The sequence below is a fragment of the Solanum dulcamara genome, chromosome 5 (assembly GCF_947179165.1).
Source record: "Solanum dulcamara chromosome 5, daSolDulc1.2, whole genome shotgun sequence".
NCBI classification, from domain to species: domain Eukaryota; kingdom Viridiplantae; phylum Streptophyta; class Magnoliopsida; order Solanales; family Solanaceae; genus Solanum; species Solanum dulcamara.
In genome coordinates, this window is record NC_077241.1 from 43838475 (window position 1) to 43858630 (window position 20156).

A 20156-nucleotide genomic window follows, 5' to 3' on the forward strand; every position below is an offset into this window, starting at 1 on the left:
TTTAAAACTTTTCAAGTTCCCAATTTCTAGTTTTTTCTAGAACTTGAGAACTTGGAATTTTTTCCAAATATATTTACCAGATAGTGACAAATAATATGGACAAACACTAAGAGCCCGTTTAGATTGACTTATAAGTTACTTATAAGCTGTTTTTAATTTTTTTGAGTGTTTCGCTAGCCTACTTAAAGTCATTTTGTATTTAAAATAAGTCCCAATAAATAATTTAGTTTGTTTGAATGAACTTATTTTTAAGCAGTTTATAAGTTGAAAACAACTTATAAATAAAAAAAATAAGATAGACTGCACCTATTTTTTTTTAAACTTATAAGCAATTTTCAATTTATAAGTTATTTAAAATAAGTCATTCAAACAGACTCTAAATCTTAATTTGTTTTTTTTTTCAAAAACTAATTGGCATCATACGCTTACTAAGAATTGGCTGGGCGCCCATTATCAAGTCTTATTATGTTATTAATACGAGGGACTGCATACACCAAGACTAGTATAACATGAAAGATACGAAAGTAGACCAATGTGTAGTTAAATAGGGTAGAGTTGTAAATTCGATTCGAAGGCTGAACTGGATAAGTCTTATCATAAGACTGCCCTTCTCCGTTGCCAAACATTCCGACTCGATGACAATTGCCATGTACACCCCTGCGCATGTTAGCTCCAGCGTCTTAAATTCCCGGTTCCTTCGCCCTCCGCTGCGACGAAGCTTGCTGCCATCGAGATGTCACCGCAATTTTAGCTTGACTTGCGCGTTATTACCGGAGAAAAGGCGGCAAAGCAGACGATTGGTCAACATAGCCCTCGGAGTCTTGCTTCAATGGCTCGCCCTACCTAAAGGTGATTCCCTTCAATCTAGCAATGCTAACGTGCGCCACTTTCAGAGCAGTGCGCCTTGCTAATTACATTCGTAATCATCTGGTCATGTATAAGGCCATTTTTGGCTGCATAGGTTATTAACAAGTGAGATAGTGATCGAAATTGGTAATATATATGCAAAAATGAAATTTTCATTTATATCCATTGCTCTGTGTGTGCTCTTTTCCTTCTGAAAATTTGTTTTGGATTTATGGAAAATATTACAAGCGACCTAAGAAAGTTGTGTTGGAACTTTTTGATTTGCAGATGCAGTAGGAGGTAGCCCTTTTGACAAGTATGTTAAAAGGTGAGCACAAAAGTTGTGGACATTTGGAATAGGTTACATATATAATTTTTATTTAGTTGATGAAAATATGGCTAATTTACAAAAGTGGATTCAGCATATAAGCAGTGAAGTGCATGATACACTCACTGATCGAAGTATATAATCTGTATGAAATTTAAAGAAAGATCATAAAAATATGTAATATATATTAAAAGGTGCACCCGAAGCATTTAAATCCTTGTTCCCCCTATACTATTGTGCGTTCTTATAGCTTGTAAGTTGTGAGTTGTGACCATTAAACTATATCAAGAGGCAGAGTTAGTTTTGATTGCCACATCTATGTAGTTGAATGGGGCAGATATTGTAGCATGTTTAGCTCCATTAATTTCCCTTGATTATGTGTTTTTCTTTAAGTAAATTTGATGATGTATTTAATGACTTGAGTTTGCACTTGGTCCTTTTTTTTTTGAATCAGTAGCTTGCACTTGGAAGTTTTTTAGTGAAAATGAAAAAAAAAAAGAAGGATTTTTTTTTAGTATGATAATGAAGGAGGCAAAGCATCGATAGTGATTTTGTTTCGTTCAAGCAAGTTTCCATGATTTCATCTAGCCTGGCAATTTGAATGAAGTTATAGCATTTTCTTTCTTCCATGCCCCTCTCAATTCTCAAGTCAAATTTTGAAATCTTGCGCAATCTGCTTCATGAAGTTTGCAAAACTAATTTCCCCAAGTGGTTTTGACTATTCAAAATGTGCTAAGTTTTGGGTTCGAAGTGCTGTTGTCTACTTCCTTGGATGAAACTTGTATTTAAGGCTAAATTTCGTCCCCATGTCAGAAAAAACCACTTTCCATTCTTTCCTCGAGTGAATTACAGGATTTGCCTACTTTTGTGTTTTCACAAATATTGATATTCATGTCAGAACAAAAGTTTTCACAAATATTGATATTCATGTCAGAACAAAAGATCAAATAGCTTGTATAGCTTAGTGATGTCAGGAGACTCTGTTCGATATGGCTCCCCAATCTTCATTAATTTCCATCATCTGTGCGCCTAGCTTCATTCTCACTATTTACCTGCCATTTTGCTTCATTCATCTTTTTCTCTCTCTGTGCAATTAAGGGCTTTTAAAGATTCATTTTTGGGTCTTCTTGTATTGAAGATTCTTGAAAAACAGTAACTTTTCTGTGATACCAAGAATTTCCTGTGGAGATTTTAAAGCTCCACAGGAAGGTGCGTCTTTCCAAGATCATCCTGATTTGTTCTCTGCAGATTTTAGCTTAAGGTCACCCCTTTTCTAATCCTTATTGCTTTCTCTCTTCTCAAGATTAAAACTTTGATGTTCTTTTACTAGTTTTTCTATTGTTTGTTTTTGTTTTTTGGATTCATTTTGCTGAGTGTACAGAAGAAAATCTAGGAAACGCCTTACTGGGGAAGGAATAGTTTGATGAATTTAGTTTAATTGAAAATTTTGGTAGTCTCTTTTTTTCTCTCTCCGACACTTGCAGGATCTTCTTCTTCTTCCTCTATTTCTATTTTTTCTCTCTTCTAGCGCTTCCGATCAGTGAATGCTGGTCAGCGAAACTGCAGGTAAAAATCGACCACTGTTTCGGTTCTCTCTCACTCACCGGATCACTGTCCCGGCAGACCCACTGCCCGACTCCGCCGTCGCTTCTCCGGCGGAGCACTATTTCGGCAGATCTTCCTCTCTCTTTCTTTCTTCTCTCTTTTTTTTTCAACAGTTAAGATCTGCTCCAGCCACAACTCCGACGAGATCTAAAAGGCTTAGATATGTCCGGAGAGGATTAGATCAGACTGGAAAGGCTTTTCCGGCGAAGCGTTTGGTCTCCTCTTGCATTTTCTGGCGGGTACAAGCAAATACCGGCTACACCCAACTTTTCCGACGACATTTAGGATTCCGGTCAGTATCTTTGTCATATTCGCTCCGGGCCAGGTTCTATCTTTCCTTCCCTCAATTGATTATTTGTGCTCCTGTTTATATTTTATTTTAGTATCACTTTCTGATCAGTTTGCTTAGTGTTCTTCTTTCCTAGTTCCTACCATTAGTGTTTATTACCTAGTGTGTGTTGTCTCTCTATTATATACTTTATATTGTCAATTATTAGCTCGTTGCTTGTACTCTTTGGATTTATCTGTTATCAGTTTATCACTTTGTAGGTCATATCGTTTTAGTGACTTTGGTTACTGATGGTGGACTAGGATCATGTCCTCAATTGGGGTTGAAGGCGTGGGGAAATAGTGGTAAGAAGGGGACATGTTTTCTTAAGTTGAGAGTAGGATCGTGGTACATAGGGTCGCTTACAGGGAAGTCCATAGAGCTAGTGAAGAGTCTTAAGAGGAGAAAAAATAATATAGCTTGTCTTCAGGAGACTAGATGGGTAGGTACCAAAGCTCGAAATGTGGATGGATTTAAATTATGGTATTCATGAGGCTCTAGAGATAGAAATGGAGTAGGTATTCTAGTTGACGCGGATCTTAGTGAGTGTGTGGTGGAGGTAAAGAGGATTAGTGATAGAATGATATTTATTAAGCTAGTTATAGGCAAACTTTTTGTGAACGTTGTTAGTGCGTATGCACCCCATGTGGGCCTGGATGAGGAAGTTAAAAGGCTCTTTTTGGGAGGATTTGGGTGAGTTAGTGAGAGGTATATCGAGTATCGAAATGATTTTCATTGGGGGAGATTTCAATGGTCATATCGGGACAACTTCTAATGGTTTTGATGATGTCCATGAAGGCTTTGGTTTTGGGAAAAGGAATGGTGGCGGGACATCTCTCTTGGAGTTTGCTAAAGCTTTTGAGTTGGTTATTGCTAACTCGTGTTTTCTGAAGACGGATATTGATTGGTTACCTTTAGTAGCACGGTAGCTAGGACTCAAATTAACTACTTACTCCTCCGGAAGGGTGATAGAGGCCTTTGCAAGGACTGTAAGGTTATTCCAAGTGAGAATTGTACTATCCAACATAAGCTTTTGGTGATGGACTTGGAGATTGAGCGGGATAGGAGAAAGAAGACCCTTTATGACCGACCGATGATTAGATTGGGGGGGGCTAACTCCCACCCTCTCTCTAGAGTTTGGGGAGAAGTTGGTTGGTTTAGGGGCCTGGAATAGTAGTGGGGATGCAAACAACATGTGGGATATGACTGTTGGTTGTATTAGAAAAGCAGCTTTCGAGGTTCTATGGGTATCAAGAGGAATCTTTGGTGGTCGTTAAGGAGATTGGTGGTGGAATGGAGAAGTACAAGGCAAAGTGAAAGCTAGAAAGGTTGCCTATATGGAGTGGTTGGAGTGCGTGGATAAGGATGAAAAGAGTAGGCTTAATGATATCTATAAGAAGGCGAAGACGAAAGTGAAGTCGGCGGTCACCAGTGTTAAGACGACAACTTTTGAACGCCTAAATGCCGAGTTAGGGGAAAAAGGTGGGGATAAGAGATTGTATAGGTTTGCCAAAGAGAGAGAGAAAAGAGCCTGCGACTTGGATCTGGTAAAGTGCATTAAGGACGAGGAAGGTAAAGTGTTAGTGGATGAGACCTCTATCAAGCAAAGGTGGCAAGCTTACTTCCACAAACTCTTAAATGAAAAAGAAAATGGAAACATTGTACTGGGTGATTTGGCGTACTCTCATAGTCTTCGGGACTTTGGATACTGCAGGTGTTTTAGGATTGAGGAGGTTAGACGTTTTATTAGCAGGATGAGGAAGGGGAGAGCGACCGGACCCGATGAGATTTTGGTTCCACAAACTCTTAAATAAAAAAAGAGACGTGGGCATTGTACTGGGTGATTTGGCGCACTCTCATAGTCTTCGAGACTTTGGGTACTGCAGGTGTTTTAGGGTTGAGGAGGTTAGACGTTTTATTAGCAGGATGATGAAGGGGAGAGCAGCCGGGCCTGATGAGATTTTGGTAGACTTTTGGAAGAGCATTGACAAGGCAGGTTTGGAGTGGTTGACTAAGTTGTTTAATGTTATTTTAAAGATAGCTAAGACGCTCGATGAATGGGGGTGGAGTACTATGGTCCCATTGTACAAGAACAAGGGTGATATCTAAAATTGTAATAATTACAGGAGTATCAAATTGCTAAGCCACACTATGAAGACATGGGAGAGAGCGGTGGAGTTAAGGGTGAGGAGAGGAGTGTCAATCTTAGAGAATTAGTTCGGATTCATGCTGGGGCGGTCGACTACTAAAACAATTCATCTTATGCGGGGATTAACGGAGAAATTTAGAGAAAGAAAAAGAGATCTTCATATGGTGTTCATTGATCTTGAAAAGGCTTATGATAAAGTTCCGAGGGATGTTCTCTGGAGGTGCCTAGAGGCTAAATGTGTCCCGATGATGTATATTAGAGCGATAAAAGACATGTACGATGGAGCCAAGACTCAAGTTAGAACGGTGGGAGGTAACTCAGATCATTTTCCTGTTGAGATGAGACTACACCAAAGATCTGTACGGAGCCCTTTTCTGTTTGCCTTGATAATGGATGAGCTAGCACGGTCTATTCAAGAGGAGGTTCCATGGTGTATGCTATTTGTGGATGACATATTTTTGATTGATGAGACTCCGGACAAAGTTAATGGAGACACTCTGGAGTCCAAAGGGTTCAGATTGAGTAGGACCAAAATTGAATACTTGGAGTGCTAATTCAGTGGTGCGGTGGATGAAGAGGGCATGAAAGTGAGGCTTGCCACTCAACTTGTCCCCAAGACTGAAAGCTTTAGATATCTTGGATCCATCATCTTGAGTAGTAGGGACATCGAAGAGGATGTCACGCATCACATTGGGGCAGTGTGGATGAAATGGAGGCTTGCCTCTAGAGTCCTTTTATATAAGAAGATACCATCGAAACTTAAAAGTAAGTTCTACAGGATGGTGATTAGACCGGTGTTGTTATACAGAGTGGAGTGTTGACCAGTAAAGAATTCTTATGTTTAGAAGATGCATGTTGCAGAGATGAGGATGTTGAGATGGATGTGTGGTCACACTAGGAGTGATAAGATTAGGAATGAGGTCATTCGGGAGAAGGTGATAGTGGCCTCTGTGGTAGACAAGATGAGAGAAGCGAGACTGAGGTGGTTTGGGCATGTGCAAAGGAGGGACGCCCCAGTTAGGAGGTGAGAGCAGTTGGATTTGGGGGTTATGCGAAGTAGTAGGGGTAGACCGAAAAAGTATTGGGGAGAGGTGATTAGACAAGATATGACGCTATTTCATATCACCGAGGACGTGACCTTAGATAGAAAGGAATGGAGGTCGCGGATTAGGGTAGAAGGCTAGTAGGGATAGAATAGTGTTTTGCCTTGTGTCGGTTTAGGGTTGGTCGTAGGTCTAGGCTTGTCATTATAGTTGTGTTGTTATTGCCTTTAATTATCACTTTACTTTGCTATCGTTATTGATCTTGTCTTGTAAAATTTGCTTCGCTTTTCATTTTTTTTGCCATTATGCTATATATATTTTCTTTTTCCTCTCTTACTTGGAGCTGAGACTTTTGAGCCGATGGTCTTTTGGAAACAATCTCTCTATCTCTATGAGGTAGTGATAAGGTATGCGTACATTCTACCCTCTCCAGACCCCACTTGTGGGATTTCACTGGGTATGTTGTTGTTGTTGTGCGTCTAGCTTCACATCTGCCAACCTGCTTTACTTAGCTACTGTGATTGGTAAGATTAGCTTTTGCTGAAGTAATTGTCCTATGTGCTTTCAATTAGTTTTATAAGGCTGTGATACTTTGTGATTTCGTTTAGGCTTGAATTGAGTTGTTGTGTTCATTTTGTTATTTCAATTTTTGATTTGATAATTAGGAAACAGCTTGATCCACTGGAGTCTTATGTACCAGCTGTGCTGCTAGCTGGGGTGCAGATCAAGGAATTAGGTGACACTTGTTTCCAACTTTTACTATTTTCGTTTCCTAGTGTGAAAAGCATAGTAAATATCCTCCATTCATGCTGCAATCCATGTGTTTATTTAGATTGATTGTGTATTTCAATGATCTTTAAAGCAATACAAAAGAAATATTAGACTTAAAAGGAGTAATAATAGATAGACGCCTGAAGTTGGCACCACGGTCAGATAGATACCTTAAATGTGCCAGTGATCATTAGACACCTTTTCTTGGCAGAAATCTGTATCATGAACACCTGTGTTTGTGAGATCACCTGCTTGGGACTCACTCTTTGCTGACGTATCAGATGGTTAAATGAAATGATGACGTGTAAATTTTATTATAAAATAGAAATATAATAACTTATAAAAAAACAAAAACCAGCTATAAATAATATAAAAAAAACATACCCCCTCCCTCTACTCAATTCCTTCGTCAAAATGTTTCAGAACTGAACCTCCCCCTCCCCTTTTTCTTCAACCACTTGTCCCCCTTCCCCTCTCCCTCTTTTTCTTCAAAACCCTTCCCCTTCCTCCTCTTATTCTTCCCCATCCTTTCTCCTCCCCACCTGCCACCTTTCCCCTTCCCCCTCCTAAAGAAAATCTCTCAGAACTGTTGGGATCGGAATCCATCTCTCAGAATTCTGAATTTTTTTTTATTTGAATGATAGAATTATCAAATCTCCTCAGAGTTAATTGAGCGTTCAGTTTTTCTTCCTGAATTTTGATATGGGAAACATTATGCACTTTTAAAATAAGTTATAGAGGTTAAGTTGTACTTTATGTGAAATTAGTTGGCTTTTGAGTCATTAGGATTGAAGTCCGTCCTGTGCTTTCTACTGCTTCAGTATTTTGCAATGTCAGGGAAATTTACTCCAATTATTCAAGATGTGTCGTATCATTTTGTATTTTTCAGTTGGTTGTGGTGGAAAAAATTAAACGAGTGAGAATAAGGTGGGGATACTTCCACAATGTCTTGCCTCTTTTCTGATACCCTGAAACCTTATTGATTTAAACTATTCTTCTTTCAAGATTTGTGTCTGTGGTTGCAATAACATTGCTATCCTGTCCCCTTACCCCCTTCGGCCAAAAAAAATAAAATAGAAAACCCAAAAACAATAGCCATCCTCTAATATTGACCAAATTGGATCATGAGCACCTATGAATCAAAGGGAATGTTGATTATGGAGACTCCTCTTATCCCCTTATTTATTATGATTATGGAAATTTTATTTCTTGATGCTCAAAAGAGCTAAAAGATTGGTGTGGCCTAGTAGTCAATGAAGTGGGTCGAGAAACATGAGGTCTCATGTTCGAATCTTAGCAGAGACAAAAGCATTAGGTGATTTCTTCAAATTTGTCCTAGCCTCAGTAAACAGAGTTATCTGATACCTGTTGATGGTGGGAGGTGACAAATTTCCCATGGAATTAGTTGAGGTGCGCTCAAGCTGATCCGGACACCTCGGTTATCACAAAAGAATTGCTGATGAGAGGTGACAATTATTTCATGAAATTAGTCGAGGTGCGCGCAAGCTGACCTGGACACCACCGTTATCAAAAATAAAAAAGAGAGCAGAAAGATTGGGGTGGATCGCTGGCTTTTAAGGTAGAAGGAAATGGTGACAAAAAGGTGTCCGTCTCTCATATTTTGCATGCTGATGAAACACCGTTATTGTGTACGGCAAAGAAGGAACAATTTCCTCTTGTCAGAGGGATTTTGTTAACCATTAAAGCTGTCACAGGTTTGATAGCTTACCTCGCTAAGAGCCACCTGTTTAGTGTTGAAGTTGATAGTAACATTGAAGAGTTGGCTGGAATTATGGGATGTAAGGTTGAGAAATTCCTTCTTGTACATTTGGAACTACCTTCTTGAACTATTGTAGAAGATGTGTTTTGTTCCAAGTGGATAAGGTGGATCAAGCATTGAATCAACACAGTCAAATTCTCAGTATTGGTCAACACAGCCTACTGGTTTCTTCTCCTCGTGCAGAGGCTTGAGACAAGGATATCCTTTCCTCTTCATCCTAGCTATGGAAGGCATGAGCAATATGATATAGACTGCAAAAGTAAATGGATGGGTAAAAGGTTCCCAAGCAAATCCCAGGACAATGAATGACTTAGAAATCATCCACCTGCAGTATGCTGATGACTCCCTGATTTTCTGTGAGGCTTCCAAAGAACAAATTCTATTATTGAGAGTGATTTTCATCCTTTTTGAATCCACATAGATTTGCACATTAATTGGAAAAAGAGTTGCATTTATCGTATCAATGCAGTGACTGATATTCAATCCTTGGCTGATATTTTAGGAGGAGAGATAGGAGCTCTTCCTACTAAATACCTAGGTATGTCTCTGGGTGCAAAGAGCAAATCCAATGGGATTAAAAAAAAAAGTGAAAGAAGACTAACCAACTGGAAAAGTCAATACATTTCTATGGGTGGGAAATTGACTTTGATCAACAGCATGCTTGATGCTTTATCCACATATATGATGCTTATCTTTCCTGCCCCTGTTAATGTGATAGAAAAGATAGATGACTTAAGGAGGAATTTCTTCTGGCAAGACAATGATGACAAGAAGAAAATCCACCTTGGTAACGTTTCGAGGGAGAACAATAGAAGTCTGATGATGAAGTGGTTGTACCGATTTAACCCAGATGACAACCAGCTTTGGAAACAAGTTATTAAAGCTAAATATGGAGAGGAGGGGTAATGGACAACAAAGGAAGTGACTACTCCCTATGGATGCAAAATCTGGAGATCTGTCAGAAACCTTTGGCCAATTTTCCAACAAAGAAGAGGCTTCAAAATTGGGAAAGGAATGAAAATGACATCTGGATTGGAGAAAACACACCCAAACATCTCTTTCCATAATTATACAGCATATGCCAACAACAAGAAGCATCAGTCGCTGACATGTGGACAGGGCAAGTATGGAATCTCAGTTTTAGAAGATTTTTGCATGATTGGGAGATGGAAAAGATAGTAGATTTCCTTCACATTCTATCTCAGTTCAATGGTTTTTCAGAAGAGGCGGATAGCTTGATTTGCCAATGTCACAGCAAAAGGGAAGTTTTCTGTAAAGTCTGTTTGCAGAGATTTCACTGCCTCCAACAATCAAGTGGGTTGTTGGCCATGGAAGATGATCTGGAAAGTGAAAATTCCTTACAAGGTAGCTTGTTTCACATGGCTGTTGACCAAAGAAAAGGTTCTGACTCATGAATATATGAGCAAGAGAGAAATGCAACTATGCACCATATGCTATCTTTGTAATGAACAGGTAGAGACAATTAAACCATCGTTTTTTTGCACTATAAATGGACATACCTGTTATACCCCATTTTAACTCACGGTCAAACGGTGTACAACATATTGGTGATTCCTAGATTATTTAACTTAAGGAGTCGCCACCTAATTATTTTTAAGGTAAATTAGGATACCAAGTCGTTAACTAAAGGAAAGCTAAATTAAAAACAAATAAAGGTCTACTAACTTATGTGATTCTAGGTTAGAGTTCTAGTTATCTTAAAGGGAAGGTATTAAGCATTCTTAAAGATTCGTTAAAAAACGATTACCGCCCAAACTTAGGTTAATTAATTAAAGCTAAAATGTGTTAAGGAATTAAAAAATTTGAAGAGATAAGTCCGAAAAACATTCAATTTTGGAATCGTTGGCATACTTGAAAATAAAATGAGCATTTTACTGTAGCTAATGTAAGACTTGTTTTACTTTAGAAGTGGGACTTGAAAATGATCACTTAATTGAAACAATTTTGAAAAAATCTAAGATCCATATTTAAAAGTAATTTAACATCAAAATTTTTCTCATGGATTAAACATAGTTTTAAAAAAAAACATTTCAATACAAATTTGAGCTAAAAAGAAAAGGTTGATTTTTTTTTTTTAAAAAGATCTTTCAAAAAAAAATAAAGCTACTGCATTGGAAGAAATTTATTAGTAACTAAATAAGGAGCCCGTTTGGATTGGCTTTAAGTTGGTCAAAACCAACTTAAAGCCCCTTTTCAGCTTTTGGACGTGTTTGTCTAATGCTAACTTTAAGCCAGAAAGTTCTTAAAGTCAGTCAAAAATGAAAAGTTAGGATTCCTAACTTTTTTTTTCTAAGTGCTTAAAGTCATTTTCTTTGACTATGGAAATTACTTTTATATCCCTTATATTTTAACTAAATTCCCAAACTACCCTTTTTATTCTTTTAACCTTAAAATTCACATAATTTTCCTCATTTAAGCACTTTTATCCAAACACTCAACTGCTTATTTATAAAAATAACTTTCAGCACTTTAAAGTTCTAAAAGCACTTCATACATAAAAGTTACTTTTTTTAAGCCCATCCAAACGGGCTCAAGGTCCCCAAACCTAACCATCTATCTCATGTCAAATATTATGATTTCAAACTAGAATATATCTAAATCACACAAACAAGTTTAACATGTAAAAAGAAAAAGAAAAAGAAAAAAAAACCGTAAACAAATAATGCTAAAATGTAAGTTGTAGAAGATGATCCCAAGCAGATTTGCTTGTTTTGCTTTTGGGTAGTCTAAAATATTGTGGAGACTCCGTGTGCCGGTATAAAGGTGTCGAGTCATGAGACTCAAATTTGTGAGAGTCCCGAATTGAGACTCCATTTGCTCCCAAGTGTTCATACAAATAAAGAAAGAACGAAGAGATTAGTAAAATAATCGACTTTAAACGATATTGAATAAAAGATGATATAGAGCCATGTAAAGTTATACTACGAATATACTAACCGGAATAGGAAATATGCAAGTGTAAGACAAGATACCCATTTTATGATTGCCAACTTTAAACAAAACTCAGAACAACTTATCTATAATAAGTTTCTTTTAATAGACAAACAATTCTAAAATTCACCACATCAAGTAGTAAAGAAATCTTTTCTAAAGCATCAAACTAAGACCTTCAGGATTTTATATATGCTACTACTTAAATTCTGGAAGATTAAGTATACATATAAATCTACTAAGTGAGTGGGAAAGAAGATTAAAAACTTGTATTTAGTGCACATAGAAATACAGAGCAAAGCTATATGCAATGTATCCACTTTATATTTTTTAGTAGGGAAAACACATAATATGCTCAAGATTTCAATTAAACAGAATAAATATCATGGCCCTTAAACCAGTTATTACATAGGAATATATGACCAAACATTTTTATCACATAAAGATACCAAACAATACCCACTTGGAATCAAAAAATACTTTTATCATTCTTTAAATTCAAGGTGTTTAAAACGTGATGGAAAAACGACTTTAAATCCCCAACGAAATACAAATACATTTTAACACTACATTTCATTACAGCTAAGCTAAACAAAAATCAACTCACATATAAAATTTCTTAAGATTATACATAACACTTTATCACAGAAAACACAGAGGAAATGGGCGACAATCACCTGTTTTGGAGCAGCAAATTGGAGTCCTCTTGATCACGAATCTACCCTCGTTCTTCCAGTAAAGTCTAGTGTAATAGAAAGATAATTCAAAAATTCTTTTTTTTTAAAAAGAAATATTCAAATGTAAGAGTGTAATGATTTTTGTGAGTATCAAAGTCTATCTACAACTAAGGATTTAAAGTAGTATTTATAGGCAAAAGTTAGAATTTTTGTGAGATTTTGAAATTCAAAAATTTGTAGCCGGATAGAATATTATAGTGTAGTAAGTATGGGTAAAAGAAAAAGAGGGGAATGGGCGGAAAAGGAAGACGGCGAAGGATGGACATATTTAGTACGTTTGTTGTTGGGTCAGTTGCTGTAGTATAAGGATTGATTGAGGGAATATATTTATTGGGGAATGGGTAGGTGGCATAGGGAATGGGGATGTTGATGATGGATAGTATGAAATGTTGAGTTGAGAATTGAGTTAGTGGAAATTAGGATGGGGTGGAGTTGGCACGTGTATTGTATATTGGCATTGTATTGTTGGTGTTGGAGTAAAGGAATTGAGTTGGTCAATTTTGGGTCTTTGGTTTGCTGGAAAGGAACAACATATGAAAATTAGATGAAAATTGGGTATAAGGGATGGGCTAAAATTAAAAGAAAAAAGAGTCCAACAGTGTCTAGAATTGCAATTAAAAAAAAGGGCCACATGAGTTCAATTATACCTAATTGAATTAAGAAATTAGCCATATTGAATTAAGAAATTAGCTAAAGTGAATTTAATTAGAAAATTCGGCTAAAATTTGAATAAAATGAATTAACAAGCTTCTTAATTCTAACAAGATAAAGCAATTAATTTACTTGTAAATTAATTAATAAAAAATATGAGCTACTAATTTACAAAATGATTAATAAAATTAATTTTTTTTTGAGATTATTTTCGAATATTCATAAAATATAATAATTATATAAATAATCATTAAGAACTATAAAAATGAAAAAAATTCTTTAAAATAAACTCGAAAATATTTTTTGAATTTTTTTAATTTAAAAATAAATATGAGTCTATTAATTCAGCCAAACTAGTTAACAAAACATTTAGTTTAAAATAAAAATGTTTTTGAGATGATTTTCGAATAATGATAAAAAGTAATAGTTATATAAATAAAAATATATATATTGTTCAAGAATTATAAAAAGTGCCAAAATTACTTTAAAATAATAATAAAAAATATTGTTTGGATTTTTGCAAGCTAATTATTTTAAAATTGTTTAAAATTGAAGAAAATCAATTTTTAAATTACGTTATGGAGGGCCAAAATTGGGTGTCAACAATATCAACTATGGAAGATTTCATCAACTTGAGGAAAATTAAGTGGGTGATGCCAAGAAGAATAAAGGAACTGCTAAACTGTTGGAACAGTGATGGCAATGCAGCTTAAAGGAAGGAGAGATAGAAATTGTCCCGGCATATATTTGGTGATCAGTTTGGAAAAGAGAAATCAAAAGATGTTTTGAGGGCAATTATTGCAACATCCAAAAGTTCAAGATGAATTGCCTAGCCCTCTATTATTTTTGGTGTAAATAGGAATTGTTAGTACAAACTGAAGATATTTTTGATGTTCACAGTTTGTAAGGGGCCATTTGGTAGAGTGTATAATGCAAAATATAGTGTATTAGTAATGCTGGTATTAGTTATTCTTAGATTTTTCTTATACAATGTTTGGGTTGGTGTATTAAATATAGCATGCATTGCATAATTTTTTTTTAAAAAATATTTGCTTACTAAAATACCCTCCACAAATATGGTGGAAAAGATTTTGAAGAACAATTGTGTCTTTAATCATACAAATGCATGCATTAGACCCCATTGCATTACTATGCAAAAATCCATGGTATTAGCAATACCTCAATACATAATAAGGCGTATAACTAATGCATATATTAATTATGCATAGATTGAAAAAGTGTACCAAACAAGGTACTACTAATACACAAAGCTAATGCATGCATTATTTCTTCTAATCTACTCTACCAAACCATCCCTAAGTATTTTAACATATGGGATCCTTTTGTAATTGGCCTACTTTTGTGGGGGAATACACAGTTTTATGGTGTAGTATACTTGTTGATATTAATATAACTGTTACCTTTATAAAAAAAAGGAAAAATGGCTTGATATTTCCCTCAACTTTGTCATTTAGAGTTGTTATTTTCCTTTTTATGAAAGTGGCTCATATATACCTCTATTATTACACAAATGACTCACATATATCCTTTTTTTTCTAACGGAAGTGAAAAAATTAATTTGAAATTTTTTTTATTAAAAAAATAATTCATGTAGGGTTATATTTTATCCTTCTCACATAATTTAATTTACTCAATAATAATAAATTTAATTAAATAATTTAAATATTCAAATATACTTTAAATAAATTGTGTGCACATTATGAGTTATGTCTTTTTAACTTAATCTACCAGGATAAAAAACATATAAAAAAATAAATTTTAAATATAAGTAAGCAGCACTAACATGTTAACATCATTAACTCCATAAGCACACTATTCATATCAAGAAAATTACATCTCTCTCCGTTTGCTCTTTCTAAGCCAGAAGATCACGCTGATTTTTTATTTATTTGTTTTAACTTTTTTAATATAACGGCTTATTTAAATTTATTATTTTTATGGTTAAATTTATTTAGTTTACTTATTTTCTTGTAAAATTTATTATAGATGCCCCAATTTTTTTACAGATATAAAAACTAAAATACAATATAGCTGCAAAAAAAGTTAGCTTTAAAGAATATAGCCCCAAATTTAAAATATAGCCCCAAAATTTTCTCTTTCTCAATTCACACTTCTTTCTTTTTATTTCTCTTAGTATTACACTAAAGAGTGAAAGAGAATAAAATAATATTAAAAAACTCAAATAATAATGATCAAAGAAATCAAAAATATAATTTGTGCATGAAAAAGATCAAATACATGATTTTAAAAAAAATTAAAAATCAAAAAAATTAATTTAAAATTAATTTTATCACTTTTGTAACCGTAGGGATATATGTGAACCACTTTTGTAATAGTAAGGGTATATGTGAGCCAATTTTGTAATAATAAAGGTATACGTGAGCCACTTTTGTAATAAGGAGTATATCAGCTTTAAATGACAAAGTTGAGGGGTATATCAGACTCTTTTCCCTAAAAGAAATTACCAATTCAAAAATATCATATGAATGATCATGATGCAATGCAAAAAGCATATATTCAATCTTTTCCAACCTCGAAATCACAAGTTTCTCAATGATGAGCTTTTGAGTAACTGTTTGGTATCTTATAGAAACGGAAGTATTTTTTTAATATTTAGTGAGTTTATTATGGTTACGTCTTAAAAATTGAGAACTCGCCAAGGAGAGGTGTAGTAGTGTACATGAATTTATTTTTCTAAAATATGATATTGTTATATTAATTATTCGTTTATTCACTTTTTAAAATGTCGACACTGCTTATGGAAAATCATGCGTACGCCATTGGACCCATAATTCTAGGTTCCTGCAAGTTGTCACATTTTACTGAGTGCTATATAATTGGAGTATGGTTACACTTAAAAAATTTATTGTAAGATTTCACAGCATGATATTTATATGTTCTTTTGGATTTTATAGAGAAATCTTTAGAGGTTGATCAACCTAAATATGGAGATTGCCGGAATATATTGCGTTCTGGTCCTGCATCATCTCTTCGTGTCAATATTCGAGCAGTAAGTTAAGGATTTCCCACATCCCCATCCTCAACTCATTGAATGTCATTTTCTAACGGTTGATAATTATCAGTTTCTGTACAGCTTTTCTCAAAATTAGGAATGTATGAAACTGATTTAGTTGGTCTATACTTGTGAATGCTCCATTCTGGTCTTGGAGCACACTATACATCCTAAGCATGAGTGAAAGATTAGGGATGTCCAATGATTTTTAAACATTTTGAGACAAATTTTTGATCGTAGGATGTTTCATGTAGTTTGTAAATATCAAATTATTATTTTCAAGTCATGAATATAAATATTTGTCAACTTGTTAGTCGTAATCTTTTGGGGTGGCGGCAGTATAGGAGGAGCTTGAAAAGATTTGAAGAGAAGAAGGCACAAATATTTTCATTTATCTGTAAGTTCTCTGCTATGCCATATCTGCTGCACGGTGCTAATATGAACATTTGATATCATTTAAGCCAGCTACAGAAGTCCAAGCTAAATATCCAAATTAGAGAATCGGATAACAACAAAATACCATTGCAAGTAGCATTTCTTTGACAGGTTATCATCTGTCTATCAAAGCAAGGGAAAAATATCCCGAACGCTCAAATTTTAGTTACCAAGAAAAGAAAAAATCTAACATAAAAAAGAGAAAGCTCCAAAATGAGTTATATCTCTTTGCTTGGTTTAAAAATGGCATTGCACTAAAGATAGATATTCGTTCACATGTTCGACTAATTCTAGGCAGTTCTTTTTTCTCCTTTTTTGGTTGTGTAATTTTTTAAAAAAAATTTCTTGATTCATCTATTGGTTGTTGTACAGAGAAATACTAAAGGCTTCTTCCTACTACAAAAAGATGATCGATGCCTGAAAAAATTCTCGTATCTTCTCATTCAATTGCAGGTAGCACAATACGCAGCTGATGGTGGCAATGGTAAATCAGCTTTCAGTGATGTTGATCAGTGTCTGAGGTACTATGTCATATATTCAACTGTCAACCTGAACAATGCTGTTTAAATACAACGTAGTGTAGTAACATTATAGTTTTGCAGTGATTAAAATTTGCAGTAGCCTGCACAGGATGATCAGTCTATTGGGTAGAAGATGTAAGAAAATTTTAAAATGTTCTTGGAACGCTGATGATTTCTCTAGGTCTTTCTCCCAGAGAGCTTCATAATTGATTTTGTTCCTGAAGCTTCCTGACTTTTCTTCTTAAGCAAGGTTGGCTGCAAAATTATGGCACAAATGCAGGTATTATTATTCCGAACTGCCAGTGAGAGATGGAACACCTTCAAATTAACGACGAGAGGAACATGCTTTTAGTATATCCTTTTACATTGCTAAACAGAACGAACCATTTTTAACCAAAATGCAAATTGGACCATCATATTGCATGCAACTCTGTATTTTTACTCCCACGTGATGTTACTAGTGTTTTTATTCTTTCGTGCAGCGCATTGGAAGGACTTGACTCGTTGCTTTTGCGTGCATCAAGAAAGGATCCAGGGGCCTCAATTGACTCGATGAAGGCACAAATTGTTACTGCCCTAAATGCATTGGACAGGTTAGACTTCTTCCATTTTATTAGTATCTTTCTGCCTTGGTGATAATCAATCAATCAATAGTGTGTCATACCCAATTGATTCCCAAATCAATTGGCTCAGCTATATGAATTTCCTATATTCTTTCTGCTCTATTCAAATAATAAATAATTTGTCTTTCAACCTCAGCGGTTCTTTAAATCTCAATTATCCCTGCATAGTTGGCTAGTTTAATCTAAAATAATTACGGCTTTTGCCTAGTAGTTAAATATGATTTTTTTCCCTTTTCTTCCTTCAGTCTTCTTAAAACCGTCCCAGCTGATGTGCTTGAAAAGGGAAAGTCTGTAGCTGATTCATATTTTTTTGCTGGTGAGGAAGATGTAGCACCTGAGAGACTGGACCCTGATCTGAAGCAACTGGAATCTATACTGTAAATACAAAGCCTCTTAATTGACCAGGTCTGACTGTTTCATCTAAGTTTTTGTATTGCTCATGCGTTAATGGGCAGAGAGAGGGTTGCTCTTACACCCATAATTGGTGAAAGTCATTTCAAGTATGTAGTTAGTTTTGTTTTATATCTATTGAATAGCTTCCAATATACTCTTAAATTTATAGCAAGAGTACCCATAAACATGGACGAATGCACATTAAATCCTCATTCGTTGAGTTGAGAAAATTCATTCTATTGAATGGAAAAATGAATCATCAGGCGTAAAACGAGATTATCGTTGCCACAATCAGAAATTCAAAAATTACCCTCAAATATATTTATTTTTTAAAATTAAAAATCTCCTAATGCTAATTGTAGCACATACTATTTTGAAATTTCAGTTCTGTTTTTTCTCTTTAGCTTACTGTGGATTTCCATCTCACACCTCGCGCGGATATTCAAGTCTAATTTATTTTTTCTTGAAAACATCTTGAAAGATAAAAAACAACATGATGCTAAAATATTTATAGGTTTTTTATGAGTACTAGTTTCTCAGTGTACATGTATGCCAAGTTGTGTACAACAACAACAACAAACCCAGTATAGTCCCACCATGTGGGGTCTGGGGAGGGTAGAGTGCATGCAGACCTAACCCCCATCTTGAAAGGTAGGACGTCTGTTTCCGAAAGATCCTCGGCTTAAGAGAGAAGAACAAGAGAGGAGAAACAAGGAAAACAAGACATAAATTAGTAGAGCCAAGCATATCGAAAACAATATAAAAATATAAATAATGAGAGCGAGAAAGTCAGGGTAGGAAAGACTGGAAAGAAAGGAGCATTAACTACTATAGATAAATAGGATACCCAAAGTAAATCGGACCAACAAATATAAGCAGTAATCAAATGCAGAAATCAAATGTTAATAAACAAATGAGCAAAACTATGACTACTATGGAGAAAAGATAAGCCATCTAGCTCACTATCTTAGTTTGAGTCCTCCACAGCCTCCTACCTAAGGTCATGTCCTCGGTTAGCTGCAACTGTGCCATATCATGTCTAATCACCTTTTCCCAATACTTTTTCGGCCTCCCTTTGCCCCACCTGAAACCGTCCATAGCCAACCTCTTGCATCTCCGCACTGGAGCATCTGTGTCTCTCCTCTTCACTTGCCCAAACCATCTCAGTCTCACTTCCCGCATCTTTAACTCCACTGATGCCACTCCCACCTTGTCTCGGATATCTTCATTTCTAATTCTATCCATCCTAGTGTGCCCACACATTCACTGCAGCATTCACATTTCCGCGACTTTCATCTTCTGAACATGAAGTTTCTTGATTGGCCAACACTCCGCCCCGTACAATAGAGTCGGTCTAACCACCACTTTGTAGAACTTGCCTTTGAGTTTTGGTGGCACTTTCTTGTCACATAGCACTCCGGAGGCGAGCCTCCATTTCATCCACCCTGCACCAATACGGTGTGAAACATCGTCGTCGATATTCCCATCTTCCTGTATAATAGACCCAAGATACTTGAAGCTTCTTTTCTTTTGAATGGCCTGGGTACCAAGCCTCACTTCCCCATCAGCTTCACGCGGCAGGCCACTGAACCTGCACTCCAAGTATTTTGTCTTGGTCCTACTCAATTTAAATCATTTAGACTCCAACGTCTGTCTCTAGCCCTCCAGCTTGTCGTTAACTCCGTTGCGAGTCTCGTCAATCAGGACTATGTCATCCGCGAACAACATACACCAAGGCACCTCACCTTGTATTTGTCTTGTCAATTGATCCATCACCAGGGCGAATAGAAACGGGCTTAGAGCCGATCCTCGGTGCAACCCCATCGTAACAGGAAAGTGCTCTGAGTCCCCTCCTACCGTCTTTACCTTGGTCTTAGCTCCATCATACATGTCTTTAATCGCTCTAATGTACGCCACATGTATACATTTCGCCTCCAAGCATCTCCATATGGCCTCTCTT

At 35.8% G+C, this 20156-nt stretch overlaps 1 protein-coding gene and 1 long non-coding RNA gene across 3 annotated transcripts; both read left to right on the forward strand.

Annotated features, from left to right (window-relative positions):
* The first annotated feature begins 512 nt into the window (after positions 1-512).
* LOC129889175 (uncharacterized) lies at positions 513-18358 on the forward strand. Of its 2 annotated transcripts, XM_055964372.1 has the most exons (7): positions 525-849; positions 1135-1174; positions 6965-7035; positions 16127-16221; positions 17113-17180; positions 17663-17773; positions 18049-18358. In XM_055964372.1, exons 1-7 carry the CDS (start codon positions 636-638, stop codon positions 18182-18184), a joined length of 735 nt encoding a protein of 244 aa, XP_055820347.1. In that variant the 5' UTR covers positions 525-635; the 3' UTR covers positions 18185-18358. The 2 variants fall into 2 exon arrangements, with proteins under 2 accessions (XP_055820348.1, XP_055820347.1); XM_055964373.1 differs by lacking the exons at positions 6965-7035; positions 16127-16221; positions 17113-17180; positions 17663-17773; positions 18049-18358 and adding an exon at positions 2730-6958 and having other exon boundaries at positions 513-849.
* LOC129889176 (uncharacterized) lies at positions 7042-14144 on the forward strand. The gene is made up of 2 exons (XR_008766825.1): positions 7042-10323; positions 13746-14144. It is a non-coding gene; the product is annotated as an uncharacterized LOC129889176 (long non-coding RNA).
* Positions 18359-20156: the final 1798 nt, after the last annotated feature.